The sequence below is a fragment of the Rhinocladiella mackenziei genome (genome assembly GCF_000835555.1).
Source record: "Rhinocladiella mackenziei CBS 650.93 unplaced genomic scaffold supercont1.2, whole genome shotgun sequence".
Classification (NCBI taxonomy): Eukaryota; Fungi; Ascomycota; class Eurotiomycetes; order Chaetothyriales; family Herpotrichiellaceae; genus Rhinocladiella; species Rhinocladiella mackenziei.
This window is the reverse complement of record NW_013550603.1, coordinates 321,380-347,053: the sequence shown is the minus strand read 5'-3', so window position 1 is coordinate 347,053 and position 25,674 is coordinate 321,380. Positions and strand designations below refer to the sequence as shown.

The 25,674-nt window shown below is 50.8% G+C and overlaps 6 protein-coding genes across 6 annotated transcripts; 1 reads left to right on the top strand and 5 right to left on the bottom strand.

The window, feature by feature from the left end:
* Window positions 1–342: 342 nt before the first annotated feature.
* Window positions 343–3,312, top strand: Z518_01930 (uncharacterized protein; the record flags this gene model as incomplete). Its single annotated transcript, XM_013418959.1, has 1 exon — window positions 343–3,312. One exon carries the CDS (start codon window positions 343–345, stop codon window positions 3,310–3,312), a length of 2,970 nt encoding a protein of 989 aa, XP_013274413.1.
* Window positions 3,313–5,329: 2,017 nt separating this feature from the next.
* Z518_01929 (uncharacterized protein) lies at window positions 5,330–8,213 on the bottom strand (the record flags this gene model as incomplete). Its single annotated transcript, XM_013418958.1, has 6 exons — window positions 5,330–5,519; window positions 5,569–5,677; window positions 5,727–5,970; window positions 6,020–7,999; window positions 8,061–8,119; window positions 8,174–8,213. 6 exons carry the CDS (start codon window positions 8,211–8,213, stop codon window positions 5,330–5,332), a joined length of 2,622 nt encoding a protein of 873 aa, XP_013274412.1.
* Window positions 8,214–9,081: 868 nt separating this feature from the next.
* Window positions 9,082–11,556, bottom strand: Z518_01928 (uncharacterized protein; the record flags this gene model as incomplete). The annotated part of the gene is made up of 2 exons (XM_013418957.1): window positions 9,082–11,303; window positions 11,397–11,556. The coding sequence occupies 2 exons, from the start codon at window positions 11,554–11,556 to the stop codon at window positions 9,082–9,084; spliced, it is 2,382 nt and encodes a 793-aa protein (XP_013274411.1).
* Window positions 11,557–12,490: 934 nt separating this feature from the next.
* Window positions 12,491–14,517, bottom strand: Z518_01927 (uncharacterized protein; the record flags this gene model as incomplete). The annotated part of the gene is made up of 3 exons (XM_013418956.1): window positions 12,491–14,164; window positions 14,224–14,434; window positions 14,486–14,517. The coding sequence occupies 3 exons, from the start codon at window positions 14,515–14,517 to the stop codon at window positions 12,491–12,493; spliced, it is 1,917 nt and encodes a 638-aa protein (XP_013274410.1).
* A 2,300-nt stretch (window positions 14,518–16,817) lies between these two features.
* On the bottom strand, window positions 16,818–17,819 carry Z518_01926 (uncharacterized protein; the record flags this gene model as incomplete). Its single annotated transcript, XM_013418955.1, has 1 exon — window positions 16,818–17,819. The coding sequence occupies one exon, from the start codon at window positions 17,817–17,819 to the stop codon at window positions 16,818–16,820; it is 1,002 nt and encodes a 333-aa protein (XP_013274409.1).
* A 1,422-nt stretch (window positions 17,820–19,241) lies between these two features.
* Z518_01925 (uncharacterized protein) lies at window positions 19,242–25,208 on the bottom strand (the record flags this gene model as incomplete). The annotated part of the gene is made up of 1 exon (XM_013418954.1): window positions 19,242–25,208. The coding sequence occupies one exon, from the start codon at window positions 25,206–25,208 to the stop codon at window positions 19,242–19,244; it is 5,967 nt and encodes a 1,988-aa protein (XP_013274408.1).
* Window positions 25,209–25,674: the final 466 nt, after the last annotated feature.

Below are 25,674 nucleotides of genomic sequence, written 5' to 3'. Positions count from 1 at the left end.
TTCTATCTCTCTGGATCTCTTTTATTGTGCCGAGGAGACCGAGGACCAAAATCTCTACTCCTGCAATCTGATACGGAAAGTTTTAAAAGAAGACGAGGCGTGGAATATCAAGATTGTCATCTTGGATTAAAAAAGTTACCATGGGAGGCAAGAGGCCGTGGCATACAGAAGAAATCACTCCATACCATTAGCAACAACGCAGCCGACGTACGTCCCAACTTGACGACGCGCCGCTTGCCCGTGGACTTGCGCCAAACGCCTCAAATTCAAGTCCGAGGAAAATTAGAGCTGGTGCGACAGGTGTTCAAGAAGCTACCTAGGGAACTGGTAGCGCTTTTGAAGATGAAGGCTACGAGCGATGGTATCAACTCCGTTGGCATAAAAACGAAATTCCATTTCCAGTTTATAACCACACCGACATCAGATACCCCCGGGACCAGTTTAATGCTGAACTTTGAGACAAAAAGATACGTTTTCGGAGAGATAACTGAAGGAACTCAGAGGGCTTGCATACAACGTGGAATTGGGCTGCGGAAAGTTCGAGGTCTCTTCCTGTTAGGGAAGACGACCTGGAACAATGCTGGCTTGATTGGCTTGATCCTCACTTTGGCCGATGTACAGCACGGTGAAGTTGAGGCTGAAAGTTCCACAAGACGTCCAAGACTCCGAATATATGGAGGTCCAAAACAACTTCATTCACTAGCTTGTGCTCGAAGGTTTGTCTTCCGCACAGGGATGCCGCTGTCAGTGTACGAGTATGATACCAGGATTAGAAGCATCGACCCCGAACCGATCTTTGCGGATGAAAACATCCGAGTATGGGCAATTGCTGTGCATAACGCCGCTCCTTCCTCTTCCGTTTCAATGGATCTTGAGAATGATGATGGCTTGGATTCCGACCTAGAAACCGAATCACAAAAGAATCCCGTCAATCAGTCACAGGAGAAAGCAGATCAAGATTTGCGGAGAGCTATCGTCAATGACATGTTCGACTCTGGTTGGAAAGTAGATCGACTTGTTGAATCCAAGCTCAAGGACATCAGGCTACCGGCCGTGGTATGGGTGAGGAATCCAGAGACGAAAACCTTGACATCCCACACGGTTTTCGACATAAATAATATCAACCCTTTGACTCCAGAAAGTGACATCTTGGTTCGAAATCCCTGGCCTGCTTCTACTGTTGAAGAGCTCCCCCAAGCATCTTACCTTCCAGGGAGAGTGGCCATGTCGTACATTGCCAAAGGCCATGCCCAACGTGGAGCATTTAACCCGAAAAAAGCAACTAGCCTGGGTCTAAAACCTGGACCCAAATTCAGGGAACTAACGGCGGGCAATAGTGTTGAGACCGATGATGGAGCCACGATAACTCCCGAGATGGTTCTTGAACCAACAAGACCTGGGAAAGGAATGGCTATTTTTGATATTCCCTCCGTCGGCTACCTCGAAGATCTTGAGCAGCAAATTGAGAACCAAAATGAGGGGCTTTTCGAAGGGGTGGATTCCGCAGTTTGGATGACTCGCGGCACCGTTTTACAGAGTCCACGCTTCCAGCGGCTACTGCAGAAATTCAAGCACATGAAACACGTTATTTCAGACCCGAGCCTTTGCGACGACTATATCACGCACGACTCCAGCGCGTTGTCATGTATGCGATTATCCAACATCGCACCAGAGTTCTTTTCTGTACCTCGATACACCGGAGCCAACGATCATCACCCTTGTTCGATAGCCACGACGACATCCAATCTCCATCAGTTACTCAATGTATCTGAAAATGAGATTGACGTTGTGCCGGCTCAGAGAGGGCTCAAAATCCAAATTGTGCCCGACCTCGTTATCGATGATCGGGAAGTCCCTGCGAACCTCGATCCCAACAAAGCTGAGACAACCATGGAACCGGCAGTCCGAGAGAGTTTACCAGATGACACGTCGCCATTCTGCAAAGACATTCTAACTACAACATCAAGTCTGGACTTGGACGAACCAGAAATTATCACTTTGGGAACCGGTTCTTCGGCACCGTCAAAGTATCGCAATGTTTCTGCCGTCCTTCTCCGGATGCCAAATGAGATGGGAAACTATCTTTTTGACTGTGGAGAAGGGACAATGGGTCAATTGAAATGCTTATATTCTGGTGAGCAATTGGATCAGATATTGGCCAATCTCAAGATAATTTGGATATCTCATCTCCACGCAGACCATCATTTGGGTACAATATCTGTCCTTCGGGCCGCGTTTGAAGCTCGGAGAAGACTTGCAAAGGCCGGCAAGCTATGTCCATCCCCGCCGTGCCTAATCTCTGAGATCAACATGATGGATTATATGGACGAATACCAATCGGTTCTCGATATCCCGACCGAATCTCTATGCACCCCTGTCGCCTGCCATTGGATCGAAGGGATGACAGTGCGTGGTGAAAAGTTTGATTTCACACAGACTGATATTCCCATCACGGAACTAAAAACCGTCCGAGTCAACCATTGTCATGGATCACAAGCCATCTCAGTCACGTTTTCCAGTGGTTTCAAATTTTCCTACAGCGGCGACTGTCGTCCGAGCGAAACATTCTGCCAAATCGGGGCGGATTCTGATGTTCTTGTGCACGAAGCTACGTTTGATGACGGCATGGAGGGTGATGCTATGGCGAAAAAGCACTGTACAACAGGCGAAGCTGTTGGTGTTGCACTGGAAATGAGAGCGAAGAATCTCATTCTGACGCACTTCAGCCAACGGTATCAAAAGATACCAGTCATCAGGAATATTAAATTACCGGATCGAACCTCCGAAGAAGACCTCATCGATGATGTTGACGGTGAGATGGCTACCGGAAATGTGAGTGGAGGTTTTGAATCGAACAAGACTCCTCCGGCATCTGGTTCTTCAACTTGGATCGAGCCCGAATCAGCCCGTAATCTCAGTATCGGATTCGCCTTCGACTTGATGCGCATCAAGGTGTCACAGATCCAGTCGATGAAGAAGATCTTCCCAGCGATCACGAAAATGTTCGAGATTGCTGAAGAGAAACGCGAAAAGGAGAGGTTAGAGATTGCAGCTGCTCTTGAGGAGGACAACGCACGCAAGAGGACAGAAAAGATGAACAGGCGGAGAAAACAGAAATTAGACGAATGGGAGCAGGCGAAGAAGCAAGAGCGAGAAATGTGTGCCAAAAAAGAACCCATCGATGCAGCCGGCGCCAATGAGACGCCGAATTCTGAAATTGAAGCTGAAGACAACACTGTAAATGGAAACGGCAACGAGACTGCTTTGCCTGTCTCAAGGAAAAGGCGGAAGACAAATAGTATGGTTGAATAACGGTACATAAACAGGTCACTACTCGGGGCAAGATACTACTTGTCAATCGTGATCCTGCTCCCGAAAACCCTTCTGTATTCCAGTAAGCAGGACTACCCATCTCAGACCGACTTTGAACCTCAAATCTACCTACCGGGAGATTTTTTTATTTCTACTCCCATTTCCAGGCAAAAGTACCTTCCGGACCACGACCGCTGACCATATTTCCAAAGGTAAAACCTTCCCGCCACGGCAAAGAGTGGAAGACACAAATTATTTAAGGCGAACAGCGACGCAACATCCCTTGTGTACGAGAGCGGGAGGTGGACGAAAATGCTTTGGAAGGGCACGACCACGCCAATCAAGCTGACGACCCAGTGGACGCCGTGGCGAGCAGCCCAACCGCATAAGAAGTTGACAGGGGTGTTCTGGCGCCCGAAGACAGTTTTCTTGACACCCGGGATCAAATAGTAGAGCCACGCAATGCAGGAGTGGCAATTGTCGGTCTGATGAAGCTTGCTCAGGGATTTGAACGCAGCAACATTGATGAGGCGTTCTTCCACGCCTCCCCGAAGCAGTTTTCGGAGCCCGGATGTCACAATATGATAGCTTTTCCCAAGAGCATCGTCACGGGCTCCTTTAAGACTGTGCACGGAAACGCGGAGGATGTCGCAGCTGTGCGCTCGAAGAGACTCAGGACCGAACCTTGTTCGCGAAGCACTCTGTCCCAGTCTTCAAGGCGGCCGACCAATTCGCTATGTGGAAAATATCAGTCATTTCTTACTTGAAGACGCTCCTTGAAGAGACATCCGATAAGTCAATCGGGTGCGAGGTGATAAGTGAGCAGGGCTGTCGTCTCAAGGATGGCAGACACAAACGTCTCTTTCTCTTTGGGATTCAACCTTGTCAGCAACAAGATTGAAGGGACAGATTTCCATCACGTCACCCTGGTATTCGAGTTCATGTGGCATCGAAATTTGAAGGTCTGAGATCCGGAGTACTTATCATAGGATGGGCATGTGTACAGCGACTATAGTAGTGACGGAGGCCTGAGCTAGTACATAAGGTTGAAGATGGATACTAGTAGGGCTAAAATTCATCTTCCAGAACTGGTCGATTGAGCAGACAAACAATCCTCCGCTCCAACATGATCATGTCCAGCCAAACGAGGTTGAGCATGTCCTTTTCGTTTGTCTCGCCAGATCGAACGTCACTGTCACTTCCTTTTTCAGACCCTGCACGCCCATAGTGAAGAACCATATCCGGGGAACACGAAGGGGGGTAAGGGGATGCAGGGGAACGGCGGAAGAAGGGGAAATCAGGGGAAATAGGGAAGAAAGGGGTCCAGGGGGCTATCATCGTGCTTTCTGTGTATTTCCGAACCATTCTAATCATCCAGATGACCGTGTCTTGAAGAATTGTCCCATTTGGCTCTGCGTCTGAGTTCTCCTCAATCGTGAGCCACTTCCTAAGCCACTTCATGCCTATTGGCTCATACTTCTGGCTTGTCTGGTACTGAGTACTGGTGCTGGTTGAAGGCAGGATCTCAGAACCGGGGGGAATCGATGTCCGCATCATACCCGTGTCCAAGTCGACTGGAAGAGAGGTTCCGAGCTCGAAAGTGGTCTGGAAATAGTTGAAGATCGATTGGCAAACCATCGCCCATCAGACGTGAGTGAAAATCCATGAGCGAAATAATCGAACTTGACGCCTCGTGGAAGAGAGAAAAAATTGTACAGGGTATTCGAAGGCTGGATGATTGTCGGAATGTTGAGCTTGTCCACGTGACCATTCTCTCCGTTTCGTAATAGGTTTGATTCATCATCACTACCCGATCGTACCACAAGAGTACTAGCCTGTGATGAGAAATGACCTTTACTCACGGTGATCAGCGCTCTGACAGGGGTTTAGGTGCTGTGCTAGGCTGGTGCTGGTGCTGGGGCTGGGCTGTGTTGGGCAAGGATATTACAGGGCGGCGGTGATGATGCCGGGGAAGTGGATAACCATATTAGGGATAACGATGTTGTCGTCATCAAGGTTATGAGGCATTCATGATAGAACCTTGATGTTGGGTTTGTCGTTTGACTTGTTCTCTTGCCCAACGTGCTGCGTTCGTCGTTCGTGGAGAGAAATCGCGAGCAGTCCGAGTTTCTTTGATAAGTTTTGTCACCCATTCTTGTCGGTAATAATTTGCCAAGGATCCATCGGGGAAAGTTTCGCTCAGGTCACTGCCCACGTCAGTAAAGAGCCGAAAGCGGCACCGAGGGCTTAACTGACGCAATAATTCCCATGCAAGCTCTAAGGAGGCCTTCATTGTGGTTCATGTCTTGCGAAACAGTCTGCAGGAATTCGAAAATTGGTTGAACGTAATTCTGTAAAAGAGGAGCTGTCTTTGGTCAGAAAGAGAAAAAAATGACTGGGGACGCAAAACGCACCTTTCGGGGTGCCTTTGAAAGCTAGAATCAAACCGGACCAGGCATCAGCAATTCCTGATCGTAAAGACACAATGTAGTCTAGCATGTCAAATGAGACGTCATTGGCAACAGAGACATTGTTGGCTTGCTGAAGAACTTGAGCCACCACGGAAACATATTTGTCGAAGTGTTCACCAATGCTAGTGGCAACATCACCAAATGTTTCTAGGATCGGGGGTTTGAGTTGATTGGGGAGTTTGTCAGACTGCATTTACATGTCAGCGTGTCCCAAGACGGATCAGGAACACACATACCCTAAGATTGTTGAGCAGATAGTTCATGAACGTATCGCAATAAGGTTGAGCCTTGTCTTCTAATGCACGGACAATGTCACTGACAAGGCCAATAGCCAAGGAGCACATGTCTGGAACATCTTGATTGCCCAGAGCATTGTAGAGATAAGGGACAAATGAATCCATGTACTTGAGGAAATCTCCGGCCAATGCATTTGCCAATCCACTGACAATCTGGAAAATGACCTCCGGAACACTGGTATTGCCCGTGACGTTGAGGATTTCCAAACTGATCTGCATGACCCGGTCGGCTTGAGGAGCGATATTTTGTTCCAGTCTCTGGACAATAGCAAGCAAAACGCTGCTTAGGCTGACTTGCAATTCCTCAAGAGTGATTTTGTCGTCAATGCTGACAATCTGCTTCTGCATGGGAATGGTGCTCTCAAGACGCTGCATAATGACGTTGGATAGTTCCGCGACGATCTGTAAGCTGTCATGAGCGGCATTGGTCACAAAACCACCGAGAACTTCATAAGCGGCCGTACGTAGTTGATCGTTGGCACCCTCTTTCTCGGTGACGGTGAGTAGAGAGGTGACACTGTCTTGGAAATGTGGTGTGAGCTGATTTACTGACGCCCCGTCCTCGCCCACAAATCGTTCAGTCAGGTTCAAGAGAGCCAAGCAGCACGATGAAGCAATCTTGGGATTGGCCATGAGCCCACCGAAAAGAGCAGACATGAGTGGTGGAAGGTGCGTCGATGGATCGATACAGTCGGAGCAATAATCGCAGATTCGGCTGAGAGCAAAGGCGGCAGAATCTTGTACTTGGACAACCAGATCTTGCATCATACCGATCAAGACGGGCAGAGCTTGCTTGACGAGGGGATCGAGGGTCTTGATATCCGGACCATCCATGATCGCGCCAAATGAAGATACGGCGGCATCTCGCTTTGTCCAATCGTCACTTCGTAGATTGGTGTCGACAAATTGAAGAACCGCTGGAACCAAATCATTCCCAATGGTCTGCGCATAGAGTTGAAGACATTGATAAGCGGCGCGCGCAACATTGTACTCGTCATCGGCATCATCTTCGGAAACCTTGGTCATCAATTGAAGAAGAACCGGAACGACCTCTCGAGCTGCGACTCGAGCAAAGTGAAAATAGGGCCTTAACTCGGTGGATCCTTCTTGTTGGGCTTGTTGGTTATCGTCTTCGATGCTGATTTCCTCTTCGCAGACCGTACACCAGAATTCGATGGCCAATTTTGCAACATCTTCTTCGTCGTTCTTCATGCCAGCAATGGTCAAGCCGAACAATGCTTTCTCCATGTAGAATCTCATCTTGTCGTAGTATATTCCCATGATCCGATTCAGACATCCAAAGGCGGCAGCTTGGACTCGAGTATCCTGGGACTGGGTCGCCTCACACACGACCTGCATGATGTAATTTCTCTCGCCCTCGTTGTCAAAATTGGTCCGAATAAACTCGGTGGCATCGCTGAGGGCGGAAAGTGCAGACAGCCGAACATCCTGATTGGCCTCCTCTTTTCTTGCACCCTGAACCACGGCCGTAAGAATGGCGTTCGAATATCCGACCAGAGATTCGCGAAGTTCCACGTCGTCTGATTCGCAAATAAAGCCAATCGCCGTAAGGCTGGACTGCTTGAGTTTGTCTTCTCCGGAACCAACGTTGTGGACGAGAGCAGGTAGCAAATCAGGCCATTCATTGCGCGGGAGTTCGATCGCAGCGATGGCCGCAATGAGCTGAGCGGCGGAACTGGCGGCTTGAGCGGTAGAATTCAAAGTCTTGATGGCCAACTCCTTGACCTGGCGCTTGATGTGAGGATCCACCCCTTGTAGCCATCTGGCCTGGACTTCTCTTAATCGGGTGATGTCACGATAGGTGAAGGCGTTCTTGAGGGCCAACCCAGCAGCCTGACGGACTGGACCGCTGGCCTGGTCATTTGCGAGTTCTCGGGACAGGATGGAAAGGTACTCGGACTAGAAGGAGGAGTCGTCAGTGATTTGGGCCATGTTTACACGGGGGACAATGTGGCCGTACAAAGTTTCCCTCGCGGGCTTGTCTGAGTTGTTCTTCGGCATTGCCCCGGATTGTTGCGTCTGTTGACAGTCAATAGATGGAAGGATTTGTAGGAGCAAAGGAAGTGCTTTTACCCGGAGAGAACGTATTCTCCAAGACCGATTTAACATCCATGCTTGCTGAACTGAGCAGCGGTCTAGAAGAGTGAAAGGGATCTCAAAATGGGTCTTGCAGGCTGCACCTTTGCACGGCGTGCCAAAATTAAAACCAAAAAAAAGAAAAAAAAAAAAAAAAACCCGGGTGGATCTATATAGGAAGAAGTGTGAAAGTAGCACAGGTCTGGAGTCAAGGAAAGAACGACCTGCGGATAATGGAGTGGTGTGTGACAGAGAGGACGGTGGTGAGGATGGAAGAATGGGTGAGAAGGCCTTTGGCGGTTGAGATTGTGTGTAGGGCTGGCACAGGATGCGGTACCTTGTTAGGTACACAATAGTGTGAGAGACAAGTAAGGAAACCCGCGAGTTGGTTATGGTGTTGTGCAGAAGGTGGGCGCGGCCCTCGACTTGACGACTTTGCCAACCAGCGGGTCGCAGGTGGAAATGAGTTGTGCGGTTGGTTTATCGCGAGTCTTGACCTTTTGTATGTATCCTCCGTACCTATAGATGCGCCTCTCCCCCTCGTCCTAACTCCCTAAGCTGTCACTAAGCTGCGACTGCTCAGCAGGCTGCCGCCCAGTGACGGGGGAGTCACGTGTCGCTATCACCGCCAGGCTTGACCCGTGAACTGCGTTTTGCATTTGGTGGTCTGTGCCCTCACTCGACTGCCTCTTCCCCTCCAGAGCCTCATCTTTGTAACGGCCTTCCTCATAGCAAGGGTACAGTGCGCTGCAGATCTCATGAAACGACCACAACCCGTGCAGCCGATCTGGTCATGATCTGCGCTGCCCTCCTGGTCGGACAACATCGACCCTCGGCCTCCAATATTGACGCCCTTGGTTACCGAATCCTTTTTCGATTGCCTACGAATGAAAGGCGCTGCAGATTTAACCAGTCATAACTTCGTCCCCACCATCGACATCCACATCAGCATCCAAATCCAGCACAACATACCCCATGCCAGCGTCATCAACCACAGTGACCACTCTCCTTCCAACCCGTCCGTTTACATCCAGCCTGGCTGGCTTCATTCCGGCGTCCATCCTCCCTTCCTCGAAGATATGCCGAAGATCCCAAACCTGATCTTCGATCTCCGTTGTTACGATGTACGAGTATATCCTCACATCAGCTTTCGTCGTGGCAGCGAGAAGGAGAAACACCGTGTCGTCGACAAACTTGGCATCCAGGATCTCTTCCACGTCATCAATCTTTGGTGTGATACTCCCACTCGTCGTAAACTTGAGGCTCTTTCCACCATCCTGCCGTAACGTGACCCATGCCTGTCGAAGAGCGCCTTTTTCTCGTTGATCCTTTGACAGAGTAAAGAGACGGTACAGATTGACATCGTTCTCATCGGGAATAATTCGAACATCCAGATTCCCTCCACCGCTCCCTGGCAACTGCGACACATATGTGGCGAGGATACTCTTTCTGAAGTTCTCCGCGATTTGTGCAAAGACGGCGTCACATTGCTTCTGCATTCTCTCGACCAATTCACCCAAAGTCGGCATTCTTTTGTCTTTATTTCCATTGGCTCGTCGTGTCGTGAAGTCGGCGTAGAATCCCACGTCGGCATCTTTATCGGGGCCCGTAGCTGATCCATCTCCAATATATCTTTTCAGTCGAGTCTCCTTCATTGCACCACCCACATAGTCGAGCACCGTCCTCAACTCCCCTTCTCCCGTCCATGACTCCCTCAGCTCCTCTGCTTTCTCACTTCCTTCCTCAAGGGCCTCGACTTCGCACTCCCACTTCAACCACTTGATAAATGCGGTGAACTCCTTGATCTCGACGCCAACATCGATGAGTAAATCCTCCCCCAGAATTCCCAACGCGTCGACCGTCTCCCTGACTCCACTGACACGTTTTTCATCCAGTCCCAATCTTGAACTTGTCACCCCGAATCTGGCGAGTCCACCGAGTCGAGACAAAACAACCAGACACCTCTCCAGCGCGGGAAGGAGACATTCACCCGTCATTCTGCGAACCACATCCAGACAGTCTCCCACGGTTTTCTCCCATCTCTTGAGTCCTCGCTCCCCAACCTCGTCAACCAACCACTCCTTAAGCCTGGGGTCGCAGTCGCCCGTGACAGCGAGGTGGTGGGCCGCGTAGACAAAATCTGCATTTTCGTCCTCTTCAGCGAGGGACTCGTTGATATTGCGGAGGAACTTGGCGGGCAGATCGAAGGCGGCTTTGACTTCGGACGCCAACTGTGTCTGCACCTGCGAGATATACCGTATAAGATTGCCCAGCTGAGTAGCCTTTCGCGCACCAAGAGGCAAGTTTCGGCTCGTCTGAGGGATGAAACTCAGATCCAAGCTGAGAAGATGTTGTGAAGAAGACCCGCCCTGGTCTTGCCGCGATTGCTCGACGATCAGAAATACCGTCGAGAGCAAAGGATGGCTTTCTATCCTCAGCACCCTGACACTTTGGAACCCAGGAGGCAAACACCCACTCAAGTCCACGGCCCCGATTTCAAAAGAATCAAAAATCCTCAAGTGCACCCCACATCCACCTACATCGTCGTCACCATCACTCTGCAGCCCTACCAAGAGAGCATCCACGCCTCCTGCACCCGGGCCTCCAGCGGACCCCGTCGACCCGGCACCATGAAACACGGCATCAACGCTACCCCTCGAACTAAAAACGTCATCATCAACCCCCACCCCACGGGGGGGCAGAGTCGCCAATCTCGGCAATGAGATTTCGACATCGATCCCGGTGAGCTCGCGCGGAAGATCGACTTTGAGTTGAAGGAGCTTGTCCACGTCGGCTCTGAGCCCAAGAATATGGTCGAGTGAGATCTTTGAATCTGGGGCATCGAGACGTGAGCGAATCGCCGAGGCGGCCGGGAACGCGAAGTGCGTTGTCCATGATATCGTCGAGACGGTTGAAGGTGGAGCTTGAAGAGAAGATGACTGAGCCGCCCATTTTGGCCTTTTAGAGCTTCGCATTGGTGAACGCGACTGCGACGAAGCAAAACTCGAACCCGCACTCGCACTCGCAGAGGCTGGTAGATGCGTAGATAAGCGATGCGCAGTCTTGCCTGTGAAAGTGTTGATCAGAGAAACTGTCCCGTCTGCACACGCGACGGCAAGAATTTGACCTAGTTTTGTACATCTCCGAAGTCAGCCTTCTGATTTTTCCCCCACCCTACTGTGTAGATAAAGCAATATCAGACTAGATATGAAAGACTCACCATCCCTCCTCCATGCCAATGCCTTGACAAATCCGCCACCCATCTGAGCACCTTCCATGTCCGTGTTCTCTCGCACAAAACTTGCTCCTAAAACTCGTTGTCCATTTAACCTCCACAAGTCAACGGTGTCTTTTTCCGAGACTGTTGCAATCAGGTCCATGGTCGGACAATACGCGAGATGCTGGGGTTGACATGGTTCCGGAAGCGAGCGTGAGGCGATTTGGTGCATGGTTTCGTGCCGTTGGACCTCACCTCCTTCCGCTCAGAGAGAGTGTTCAAGGGATTGGCCAGGAAGGTCTCTGCAGAGGCACAGTTGAAATGACAACGGAATTTGACCTCAAGTTATTGTGTCTATTTACAAGATATTGTTCGCTCACCCAACGTGGTTTAGCGTAATCATGTGACAAGGTAGACTTCGAGGGTTATGTGCAACTTTCACTTAGAAAACTAGGGGCCGCGGACAGGATATTCCGCGGGGGAAAAGCGTAGCTTTCATCTTGACCGGGAGCCGTAAGAGACTATGCAGGGTCTTGCCCACGATATTGAATGCTGCAATGCCTGTCGGGGGGAGGACATTTTCAGTCACGTGACTTATTTTTCGCCCACAGGGTCACGTGTAGGGGGATCGGAATTTAAAAGCTAACGCTTTCCTTCGTCATTAGTGATTACTGAGGCTAGGTATATCCGTCAATGTCTATGTTGGTGTTCATCACCAGGAGTTTTCACGTCCCAGAATCCCTGTCCGGCCCCTTTCCACTGAGGCGTTCTCTCCGCCAGTCTCCTTGTTTCCATTTACAAACTCTTCAAGAGCAAATCTGTTTCGTCTTAAACCCTGTTCCCTGATCTTCTGTTTCATTCTTCCAGTTTGTTCCCAACATGCCAACCAAAGATCTCTCCCCTTTCATACACGCTGTGGAAGCTTTGATGTCGACATCTGATCATCCTTGATGGTAGGATATCGAAATCGACTGACCGAAAAACATGTCTGTCTCGAAACATAGACAAAGAAAAGTGCTGGACCAAGCGGTCTGCCCGATTTATCAGGATACGTTTGGATCGCAAAATTGGTGGTGAAACCGTTCAATCGAAAATCACTAATTCTGTTGGATCATGCCACCGAGATAACTCAGTTCATCGAGAAGCTGTTGCATACTGGTTGAGTGAGGAATAGCAGGTCCATCAAAGGTCAACTGAGGCTGGAAAGTTCCAGGGCGATGATGCTCATCCACGACCAAGGGCGCTACTTTCTCGGTCGTAGATGCTCTCTTGAGGGTAACTCCAGATCCAACATCTTCGGTGGGTAAGCTGTAATGTTGGAATTTGCTCCATGCGAACTCGGCCTCTTTGGCACCATCTAGATCCACATGAGAACTGGGGGTGGCCGAGGAAGCCACCGAGCTGACGGTCGAGAAACTGGAAGCAGAGGGTAATCCATCCTGCTTGGCTGCTGAGTATCTCTTGGTCTCGAGATCAATTCGATGATCGCCTTCACTGGTAACATCGATAGGATGGATATCTCGGAATTCAAATTCGTCCTCTGCTGCTGGACTCATGGGTTCAAAATCAATGATACTCGGGTCATATTCCGACTGAGGAGAAAGTTTGGCAGTATCATATGTCCAGTCGGAAAAGTGGCTTCGTTCATGGGGAATGTAGCTGTCCGTGTGGGATTCGGTTTCGATAGTCGTGCTCGAAAAGCGACTTTGGAGGTGTTCAATGTCGTCAGAAAGACGGTTTGATGGAGATTCATCCACATTGCTCGGAGGATATGCAGACGATGGTGTATTGGGTAAAGTCGGTAATCGCTTTTCCAGATCGAGAGGTATCTGCTTCTCGTCGACGGAATCGCCCTCTTCTACTCTCATTGCCGTAACCGGCCAAACAGGGGTGTTCGAGGCGGACAAAACTTCTTTCAACGTCTCGAGCGGGTGATAGTGGACGTTGGGCTGATCAAGTGATGCCTGTTCAGAGTCTCCTTCTAATGATAGAGAGTTACGCAGTGTTGATGGTTCTCGTGAGAGCGATCCTTGTCTTCGATGTTGTCCAAATGAGGACATCGTCAGAGCAGCCACGCCGTCCGCCGTTTGGTCAAATTCTCGGCGTAGAGCAAGTTCTCGATTTGGCCCGGAGGCTGCAGTGGGAGCAATTTCGGCAACGGGAGACATCTGTCCGAGGCCAGACCTTTTGGGCGTGATGCTGCGTCCGGAAGGAGCTCGAGAGAGAGGAACTGGTGGGTTTTCGTCCACCGTGGCGGCGCGTCCACGATCGACACCAGCCTCAGGACTGGCCATCCGCGGAGATGCCAGAGCTCGAAAGGCGCTCATAATACCAACCGACCTGTTACTCCCTCTGGAAGTCGACCTGCTCGGTCCCTCCACAGACGGCTTCTTGGTGAGTCGGATGACCCGGAAGGTATTGGCACTGCCCGGCTGAGATGGGCCCCGGGAGGTGGTCGATCTCCCTTGTCTCGACGAAGCACTGACGGGAGAGCTAGATGATGACCACGATTGTTGTGGGAAAGTTGGCGAGGTCTTTAGACGGGGCAATGACGGCTTTGCTGGGACAGGACGAGGATTGAGGAATTTGTCGGTGGGATTCATGGTACGGTACTCGGAGCCGGTAGAGCTGACACTGTCATTTCGAGGACGACTAGTGCTGAGGGCGAAGGGTACGTTCAAAACGTTGACGAGCTGACCAGGTAGAAGAGGACAAGACGTCGTTGAGGGTTCTGCCGAATTGTGAAATTCGATTTCGTCGTCAAGCTTGTACTGCCAAAGAATGGTGAGCTGAGAAGTGGTTGACACTTGAGGGAACCTGGCATTCATACATAGTACCAATAAGTACCGCCCATTTTGAGTCCTCCTTCCCTGGGAACGCCATTCGGTTGCAGGTCGCCATCGCATATGATGTTGGAAAAGCTATGGCAGCCTGACCAATGCTCAGGGCCTGTGCGAGAATCCCGTTGCATGGGGTACGGGGTGGAGAAGTTGTCCCAGGAACCATGAAGGCTGACGGATCGGGTGGAGGGAGGAGTGCGACTGTTGAATGATTTAGCAGGTTTCCCAGAACGACGGGAGAGAGCAACGTACACGAGAAAAGTGATGAGTGTTGTCGGAGCCATTTTGTGGAGTATCAGATAAGGAAAGGCGTCCAATAAAACTTGACAAGAGGTTTGAATTCAGTAAAAGAATCCTCTAAAGGTTTTTCCCGCCTTCCTTTTTTTTTTTTCCCTCCTTCTTTCAAGGCTTCCTGTCCGGCAGTAATCCTGTGATCAAGGATCAAACAACGGCCAACACAGGCACAAAGCAATCGACAAGAGAAAGACAATGTTATGAGCAAAGAGGCACCAGGCCACCGAGCCGTCAAAAACAGTCTTGTAGTTGAGTATGGTGGATGAAGTGCGTGGCAAGAAAAAAATATAGTCGAGACTGGCCCCAGAAAATGACGCCACGCACTCAGGCCTTGCCCAAAGGGTACAGATTGGATGCTATTTCTGCGCCCTTGCTGAAACTGAGTTCTGGCCTCAAATCATGGAGTGCGGCAGCGTCAGTGATGGCAGCATGGTCGGGCCCACGGAGATCCGGTTTGGGAAAGATGAAACTGATGGACGGGCAGTTTAGGAAAGGAGCTCTTCGGGGATATTTTGAGGCGAGTGCGCGCCTGTTTGAGGATTGGTTGAAGTCCCAAGGCGAAGTTTTGTTAGGCGCTCGATGATGGTGATTGTAAGGGGGGGAAGAAGGATTCGGGGGCGGGCGCCTACTGGAGCGGTGGTGAGGAAGTGTCGACCACTGATAATGGACGATGCAGAGACAAAACAGGAGAACTCGCGACTGGATGATGCGAGAAAGGTGAACAGGAGAGGGAGCGAGATTGCAGGTCGAGATCGATTTATGGGAAGGACGAGGGGAGAGGGTGTGCGTCCAAAGGGCAGATGGAACATGTCTTCAAACGAATGCTGGCTGTAACTCCGTCATCCCGCAGTTTAGCTCCTGTAGGCCTCATGCTGCGCTCTTGACTCTCGACTTTTCTCCTCGTCGCCAGCTGAAAAGAAACAAGAGGTAAAAGAAAGGGTCCGATAAGGTGACTATCGTGAGGACCGCGTCAAGCCATCCGAGAGTGCATCAAGCGAAGGCGTCAAATCATTAGCCCTCTTCCCTAGAATGCCTAGTGTCCCCAGTCCTTGAGGGTCCATTGCCGATCGGAAATCGATCGGGTCGAGAAAGATTGGGACAAGCGAAGGAAATGCAGGAGAGTGAACTGGTAGCTTGGGCTCTGGAGGGATCCATATTGCTGGAAGCGAGGATGGGAAGACCAGAAAAGGGCGACAGGCTTTCTGTAATAGTCGCACGTAGCTAGACAAATCAAGTTAGTGGCCAGCGACGGAGAGGAAGAAAGGAGAAAGATGCCGCCTTGAATCGGGGATTCAAGGTTGAAATGTCCAACGAAAGCTACAAAAACAGGGATTTGATCCCCAGATCCAATTTGGGACTCGGGATTTTGGTGGGTGATTGGCACGTCTCTCCTGGCGTCTTCCCTCACACGGTTTAGGCGGTCGGACCCCGGAATATTAGTGTTTCCCAGCCCCCATTTCGTCAACCTTTTTTTGTCTGCGGCTCAGCTGAACATGATTGACTGCCGGCATGCCAACCGACGCGACTTGTCTTGTCGTCATACTACAAGAATATCTCGAACATCTGCAAAGAAAAGAGGAAAAGATATTCAAAAAGGGGAAATGGGAGAAGACAGGCTCATCCTCCTCTAGCCTACCTTTTCGCGTTTTGACCGCCAACCCTCCTCCCGACCGCCCTCAATTTACCCATAATCAGCCACTGACAACGAGACCCAAAAGGGTCATGTCCGTGTCTGGAATCTCAACCCTGATTTGCCTGGACCTGACCACGTGGTCTCAATCTGGACGGTGATTTTCTCAGTCCCTGAAGGCTTGCCACCCGGAACTTCCGCAGCAATCGCTCCCTCACCCGATCACGTGGACCGCGCTGCCCAAACCTGACATCATAATACTGCTCAATTTCTCAATGATGAAATAATAGCCACAGACAAAAGGACAATGGAAATAAGATCCAGAAAGTCAGATGAGCAAAAAGAAAAAATGGAGGCAAAGGGTTTTCAGGCCATGAGAAATTGTATTTGTCATTGTCATCGACAGGCAACATAGCCTCTCTGAGGCCACCTTAAGGCTTCTTGTTGGGTAAGGGGTATCTCGCTAATAGTCAAGTTCGTATCTATCGTATCAGAGTCGAATCTCCATGTCGATACTAGTAATACAAAGACTGTTGAGTAGAATTCCTCGTGGAGGTCCCTCTGAAGAACATCCTCTGTGACGGTGTTACAATTCCCAGCCCCTGATGCTTTTTGACCTCCCCCGGACCGGTGGAAAATGTCCAAATGATCGTGGTTGAATCAGACAGATCGTCTGTCATGTCGTCGAACGACGCTTCCAAGGCAAACCTTGAGCAATCCCTGCGCCGTCAATCTCTGTCCCTCGTCTCCGGTCCATGGGACAGTGTCAACCATGTCGCGGATGTTGTAGGTGCTGGACAACGCATCATCCAATTCTCTGAGATTTTCTGCGGCTTCAGGCTCCCGGCCGACCTGAAAGAACTGAATCCCCACTTGCCATGACTCCACGCCGTAGGAATCGAGCTTTCTGGCCGCATTGACAATCACCGACTCAACATCATCACTGGGCACTCCATCGGTGATGACAATGATGTTCAATGGCTTGACCGTGGCTTCCTCTCCGTGCGCCTGTCGCTCCGCCAATTCAGCCACTTGGGCGAGATAAGGCTTGAGGAGCTGGTTCAGTCTCGTTCCAGTCGGTGTGCCTCCAAGTGGACGCACGCTCTGGAAGAGATTCTGGACAGCCTCGGTTGTGGTGACATTGGTGTAGCCACCGAGATGTGAATGTGGATTGCGGTGGTTCAAGAAGTAGATGTCAATTCCGTCAGCGTCATAAGCTGTGCAGATCGGAGCAATGGTGCTGATGGCTGCTGAGGTCTCTCTCCAGCTGCGACCGGCCATACTGCCGCTGTCGTCAATCAGGAAGACCGTGTCAAATTCGCGGAGAAAGACATATGGCGAATCATCCGAAACTTGAATGGGTGTGGCCAGATCTGCTGGATTGAAAGGCGCTGCCGAATATGGCGGAGGTGCTCCCATCGCTTCGATTGGTCGGGGTCTCCGAGTGGGGGTGGTTGTGGCAAATGGATTGTTGCGATCGATGTTGCTCCGGTCGGTAGGCGACTGACAATTTGATGCCTGTGTCTGTGATGCGGAAGGTCGCTTAGAACTTAGTCTTCTGAAAACATCCATGGGATGATGATGCAGTCGCGAGAATCTAGATGAGGATGAAGATGACGACTGCGAGTGGAAAGAGTCGCGATAAATGATTGGGTTTTCCATTTTGAAGGCAGTTGTCGGAAGGGTTTGTTTGTCCGCGAACGTTGTGGTAGTGGTTCAAACAAAGGAGGTATGAAAGTAGCTTTGTTTCTCTTTTAGGATTCTGAATTTCAGCTTCGGAATTGACCAACAGGCCACTTTTATATAACAATCTTCACAGCCAGGATTTGAAGGCCAAGTCCGCCCCGAGTCTGCCCCGTGGCTATAATTGTGGATACACAGTTCCTCTACCCTTTGTAGAGGGGGATATGAAGGTGTTTGAATAACCTGGAACGCACCATACGGATACAGGTACATGAAACTACCGAGCGGCAAAGGGCACAAGGGCACTAAGCCTCGTAGCAATAAACGCTGATGAGGAGACTAGAAGCCTTGCGGGAGGCTGTGAAACCTTGTACCCTATTGGGCACGTGCAAACCGAGATTGGGGGCTGAGTCTATCCGCCTTGGTTGGTCGGTGGTCATTTGTCAATAGCACAGCCACAAGATACAAACTACCTAACCCGAGTCAGCAAAAAGCCAATTCTCCCCGCCGAACAGACGCCTCGGCTTTACCAAACGCCACGCGACCCCGATTGCCTCATGGTTCGCCCAAACCCTCCCACGGAGATCTGAATTGGGGGAGTAAGGACAAACGTGCCAGCGATTGACTGATACCGGACATTTTACCGCCCAAGTGAGATGCACTCCCTAGGACCCCATGGCAAGCTGCCTCAAACATAGCCCGATTGATGCCATCCATCGTTCGATTGCGTTTGTTACGAGGCAACCTTCAGGCTTAAAAGTTCGAAATTGAAGTCAAACATTGACATTACCGGTCGAGAGAAGAGTGGAGAGACTCTTGGAGAAAGTATCGAGGTGATAGTGCGCTCACGCGATTCCTGACGAGTCTTGCCAAAATCATGATAAACTTCATCAAGTGGTTCCCCTGAGGGAATATCACGCAGGTACTTATGACAATCTCAATTGGATGCACCTGAGTTGCAGTGACAGAACCGATTCTGCGTTTGGAATGGTTTCCTGTCCAATCCTTGTCCCGTCCAGTGTGATCCACCAACACCATGCCGTGGGATCATCATGCTGAAAACTATGCACATTCTCGTTTGTCTGGCCCTTAAAGAGAATCAACTGTCATGATATAAGTTGTCGTCGCGTGTTGTTCGTCCCATTTCATTCGTCATCGCTCGAAAAGGCCCCAAGCCTTGAAAAGTCCTCTCTTTCCTGGCCATGCACTTCTAAAGCAGTTTTTGTGTCATGCTGAACGCCCACAATTGCACAATCACATTCCCATTCCAGCTTGACGCCTTGGGACCCTATGCGTGGCTGTGTCACAAGCGTCAGAGCTCTCAAACCTGAAAATGTCGATAATGCACCGTTGAATCCGGGGTCCTTTAGGCCCATCAATGCCGCTTGTATTTCTGATGAGCTAGTTAGTGAGAACTCGAAACATCGCAATGGAACATGCAGAATGCCGAAAACTCACCTCATCGATCCTCCTGAGATTCTGTTTGTCCAGCATGTTGCCCGCGCCCATCAATGTCTGCCCAACGGCCTTCGTGGCTCCAATGGCTGGGCGTAGAATAATTGTCGGGCTCTGTCTCAAGATTGCTTTGGCCGCCCCCTTGGCGCTGTCACTCGCCATCACTTCCCCAGGAACTGCCACAATAGCATCCCGCGCAATCAACAAATCTCTTTCCAGACTCGCGTATGCGGTCCTCAAACCTTGCTTGATTCCGATTGGCTGATCAGCGTAGAGGGAAATTTGTTTGGTAGCCCCATCATCGTCCTCGGCCGCGTCATATTGTTCACGAGGAACGAAGAGGTCCTCCGTGTTCTGTAGCACCTGCTGCGTTCCAATAGCCATCTTCGCTCCCAGGTTGACCAACTCGGTGGCTGTCGTCTTAGCAAACACCAGCGCCCCTTTCTGGATGCTCCGAACGAGTCTCCCGTCCTTACGATATTCACGAATGGGCACGGCAATGAGATCTCGCACCCCGCTGCTCACATCGACCAGAGGCCGAATGGGTGCCAGTCCAGCAAGGACACCCGGAAGCTGATGGCGCTTGACGTCTGGCATCCAGATATTGTTGAGCATGATCCCCAGACGATCAAATCCAGACACCCCGTACAAGATGACTCTGCGAAGAACCATATCTGCCCGGTCAAGAACGAAGAAGTTCATAAACTCGGTGGTACGTCCAGAGCGAAGGCCGGCATAATCGACTCTCTTGGGTTTGAAATCGAGCTTCACTTGAACAGCATTCACCTCCACTCGTTGCAGGAATGGCGGATTGGATGGACCATTCGATCCGGGAGCGTTCGGGTCTTTGAACTCAAAGAATCGGCTCATGAAATCCAGCGCATCTTGATCCACATGCAGCCTCAGTGGCAAGACCGTTACTTTGAGCACCATCTCCGAGGCAGAGAGCTCTGCGACGGGTCTCACGTTCAGGAGCTCGATATGCACCATGTTGGTGCCAACTTCCCGTTCGCCCGCGTCTTGCATGTAAGTCGCAAATTTTTTCCAAGTTGATGTGGGAATGTGATCAAAGATCTCGAGCTTCTTGACACGGATGTCGACCGAGCTCTCCACCTCCCCACTGCCGGGGGGAAAGGCCACAAAATCGGCTGAGACCCCCTCTAGCTCGAAAGCTATCTTGTGGTGCTTGCTTCGATTGAGTTTGAGCTTTTTCTGCCGCGATATCGGTCCGGACAGACGGCGAGATGTCGTGGCCGTTAGCGTAGTTCCAGTAGCGTAGCTACCAGTCTCGCTGACCATGTCGTCAATATCGTGATTGATCGCGTTTGCCAAATCCCGCGGATCTTTGTTTGCCGGTATTCCGATGTAAATGGAATTGAACAAGAAATCTCCGATGACAGACCCATCCTCGTCTTCGGCTCCAGGCGTTCGACTGCTGCTTCGGGGACGTCGTGCCATGGCTTTCGCCTCAATATCTTTCACAGCCTGCGATATCGTGTCCCTGGTTCCTTGCCAGTCGTATCCATCAAACAGATTCCAGATAATATGAACATCCCTAATTCGCACTTTCACCGGAGAGCGCTCAAAGACCATATCACTTGCCAGGCCGTATGTGTTTTGAGTCGAATTCCAACGATGCGCAGTCCCCCCCACTGATGATTTAGGAGCGAAGTGATCGGTTCTGAAATCCAAGAGGCTATGCATCATTACGCTTTGGCTCACGTCACCAGCGTCGGAACCCGTGGCATCGACCGGAGCGACATGAATCGATTCAGACACAGTAGATCGACCCAGATCTGACTCGACATGACTTGCGGTCATTTCGTCATCGGCGTCGTCGGCATCAGGGTCCATATTGACCAGGAGCTCATTTTCGTCTTCGTCATCCCCATCCTCGTCTTCATCTTTTGAATATTCTCTGCCGAGTGTTCTGTGCGAAGCTTGAAGCCCGAGGTCCGGTCCAGCCTCAGACACGAACGCGTTGCCTGTGAAAGATGCCAGCATGTCCTGGATTGGAACAATCTCAGTACGGTATTTAGCGACTTTCGAGGGGGGGGCCGGGGGGGCCAGGCCTCCGAGGATCTGGACCATCGTTTGGGTTGAATCAGCGCAGGTCTCGAGAAAGAGGAGGTTGTTGCGGAATTCAATGTCCAGGTGAGTCTCTTGGTTGACCTTGTCTTCAATGACGTTCACAATGGCGGATGCAGACGACATGGAACCAACAGGAACAAATCCGGCCTTGGTCAGTTGCTGCACTTGATCATTTTCTTCGAAATAGAGCTTGTGATCCACGTTGCCTGATTCAGGTCCGATGGTCGACGAGTCGTTGATTATCAGTAGCGAAGCCTTCTTGATGTCCAGGTTCACCTGCGATCCGCGTTTCTGATTTTCGTGCCGAATTACCGCGTCAGTTAAGACGAAAAGACCCTTCGCAGGGCTCTCCTCTGGGTTGAGTGCAATAGCAGAATCTCGGAATACCAGCGAAAACCGTATCTTCCTTGCCAGGCCATTAACCCCACTGTCACTTGAGGAGCATGGGCTTGAAGGATGTAAGGGTGGACTTTGCCCGCTCACAGTCCCCTCGGCTTTGATCCGCTCCAATAATGAATTCAAGGCCATAAGGGTTGGGATTTTGTATTCAATGCAAGTATTTGAGAGCTTCATTCGAACTGTGGGCTCCATTTCATCGGCGATGAAGCGACACATGAACATTGGAGGGCTCATAACTGCGTTGCTTTGAGAAATCACTTCGCCGATCAGGACATCGTCATCGCTTCTCGAGAGCGTCCAGGTAGCAATCTGAGCGGCGGCAAGGGAAGGGACATTGATATGCGCTCCTTCGAGGAGGTCAGCTTTGACCCTAACGGGTCCAAACTTTTGGTCGACATCGAACCGGAAATCCAACCTCTTGACGAGACCGAAGGTGAGTATACCTGGACGGTCATCTTCGGGAAGATATTTGGCTACCGAAGAAAGCTTTGAAATCTCGTCGGCGACCTTTGTTAAGTGGGAACCCCACCGCAGACCGGCGGCTCCGGCTTGTAAATCGCCAACTGTCAACCGCAACACTCCACCTTTGCGGCGTTGTCTCAAGAGGGTATCGACCATGATGTCGTCGTCCTGGTCATACTTGTCGCTAGAGGGTGTGATCAGAGATAGAAGTCTGTCCAGATCGTCGTCATCTGGTGAGTTCGAATAGTGAAGCTCAATGTTGCGGACTTTGGCATAGATATCTCCTCGAGACTTGGAGCCCCTAACAAGCGGTCCCTCTATGGCAGCACCGTCTATGACTAGTTTGACATGGTTTTCACGATACACTGTTTTGATTGCTGAAGTCTTGATCTGAACTGTTGATTCAGAACCCATTAGATCAAGAATGGCACCCGAAATTCGAACGTCCACCTTGGTCCAAGTGGATAAGGGATCGCTTTCTGCACGTGGTCTCCTTTGAGGGTCATTGAATCTGACTGTTCTTTGTCTCGAAAGTTCCGGTTTGGGTGTGGGAGCCGGGCATTTCACCGTGTTTGTGGACATGATCGAATTCCCCAAATCCAAAAGGGAGCTCAACCCTCCGCTTCTGCTTAGTACATCGTCGATGACCAGGAGGTCCAATCCGACGTGGACAGGTTTAATCTGCACATCGTAGCGATTGCCGGAAATGGTCACCACCACATCATGGGGTCGTAGCATGGAGCTAGTTGTAATCGAATCTCGTACATGGATTGAGTCCACAAGTGAAAGAACTTCCTGGGCGCCATGGGCCATTACCATCTTAGTGATGGACAGACGCTGATTCTTTTCCGGCCCCGGGAGCGTCGTCAAGACGACCGAGGAAAACGTCAATTTTAAGAGAGCTTGTTCGTTCGCCAGTACGGATTCAATCGTCTGAACTGCCACCTTTGTTGGTGGCCTTCTCGGCACCGATTCGCAGATCTTGACGTCGACTCTCTGGATGTTGATCTCGGGAGTCGAGGTCGAAATTTTAGCTGCCGAAGTCGACATCTTCGGCTTTTCCGGGGTAGATGGGAGAGCTTCTGACACCGTCTGGCCAGCCTTTAACAAAATCCTACATACCATGACATCGAGATCGACAGATAGTTCACCGATGTCGACATTTAGGCTTTCAACTGAATGCTCGACTGGTCGACTCGATGCCGGAGAACGCAGATTTTGAAGGCGCGGGTCATTGAGAAATGAGCTCCCCGATAATCTTTCTGTGCCAGGACGCTTTGGGTGAATTTGAACCGGACGCTGTGATGGTGCCTGCCCTGGGCTCCCTGCTAGAGTTCCATCACGATGTGGTTGTGGGACTTTCAGGCTGGCAGTGTTTAGACGAAGTATTCGTGTGCGGAAGTATGAGGCAAGACTGCTATCGAGAACGCTTTCTCCGCTCGATATCTCAAGAGACCGTGCCTGTTCCATGTTTGGCGTTTCCAAGTTCTCGTCTGTATCGATAAGGTTGTCGGTCACCTGCTCTGGAGGGTCTGCATCATTTTCACGTGGCACCGAGTTTTCGCGTTCGGTTTCCAGCTCTGGGTTGTTGGACCATGTCCATCCACCAGGTATTCCGGAATGACCACTTACCGCACTCATGTACATGCTTTCAGCCTCGTCATGGGTGAACACTTTAGATTCCATCAGGTTTTCCAATTGTTTTCCTTCCGAGCCAAGCTCCTCAGTGGTCTCTTGCCGGCCCGACTCCAGCATTTCTTCTGTGCGTGTCCTGTCGTCAATTGAACGCGACCTATCTGATGAATACTGTCTATCCAAGACATTTGTCGACCGATGTGCAAAGATTACCGAGTCGGATAGCAGGGCATCATCGTACCCGATACCAAGACCAGAATTGCTCAATGGAGGAGACGATAGCTTTGAATGATCGGAATGCTGGCTTCGACTGGCACTATTTGAACGACCGGGATCACTACTGTCACGACGGGTGGCCGGGTGTGGAAGTCTGGGACGTGACCTGGCCAACTTAGGCGAGTTCAAGCCAGAGAACTCTGAGAACGTTTCGGTCTCGGATAAGATAAATAGCTGTATCTCGTCAATCGTGATGGGTCTTCTCGTATCTGGCCGAGACTCGGAGTCCCCAGCCTGTGCTAAAGCCTCCACCGCTATACCCCCTATTGACAACATGAACTTTGTATTTTCTGCCGGTACCCCGGCAGATGCAGAAAGGTCCATCTCCAAGACGGCATTCACATCCTTGATCTTGACGGACAGTCGATCTGCCACCCCTTTGAGGAAATTGGCCACAAAGGAAGGTAGAGATAAGCCTCCAGGCATGCCGAGTCCGACATCCTCGCCGGAGGCAGACGATACCGACTCATGCATGTATTGAGATTGTGACTCCAACGCCGCTTGTAGTTCATCTTTTTCTCCGGGAGACTCGGCATCCAGGAAGGAGGCAGCCAAATCTTCAGATGTGGGAATGACCTGGGATAATTCCAAAAGCCCTCCATGTCGATCATGCGAGCCACGACCGCCAGGATCGTGAACGGAAGGCGACGATAACCTAGGGAGATTTGCTCGGTCTGTGGTGCTGGGCACGGGTCCTCCTCTTGAACGAGATGTCTCGCTGGGCCCCGCAGCGATATCTGGCCGTACTCCAAGTATTACTTCCACGCCGTCGACTTCAACTTCGATTCCGCTGATATGCAAGTCTGCCGGAAGTGTGAGGCGGAGCAGCTTAATGGAAGCATGGCTCAGGACAAAGGCGGGAGGGAGTTGAAGGATGTCTATCAGGCGTTTGACCTTGATTCCTACATTTTTGAGTTCGACGACGGTTCGTTGACCCCATGTGAGTCCCAGGTTATCGAGGTTGAATTCGTCCGAGTCGATGATATCGAGGCGAGTGAGGGCATAACGAAGCAACCGCTTTTGGAAGTAGGAAGGAAGGAAATACGACATGGTGAAAGTAGGTGCCTTCCTGGCCCAAGGGACAACGGCTATGGGAAGGTTGTGGTCATAGTGAGTGATTCCAAGAGTGAAAGAGGAACGGGTCAGTCTGGAGAGCCAAAGTAATGTGGAGGCTGATCAGCAGACAATGTGGGATGCTCACCACCGAGGCAATGGACTTGGTGCAGTATGATAGTTGTGGGATTCACAGAAGAGAACACGAATCCTCACGACAACGCCAGGACACAGGGACATAACTTTTACCAGGCGTCCGAGTTATGGGAAAGGGACGACTTATCAGTCGTTCGGCCGAGCACAGACGTGGCTGAGGCTTGAGTCGGGGAAAACAGGCAGGTGAGGAGTTTGCTCAGTTGAGGTACATGCGGTGACTGGCAATTGGCGGCCGGGATGCACGTACACAGTGGAAAACGACGAGGGCTGTCAACTGCCAACGGCATGGAATTGGTGTGGGGGGGGG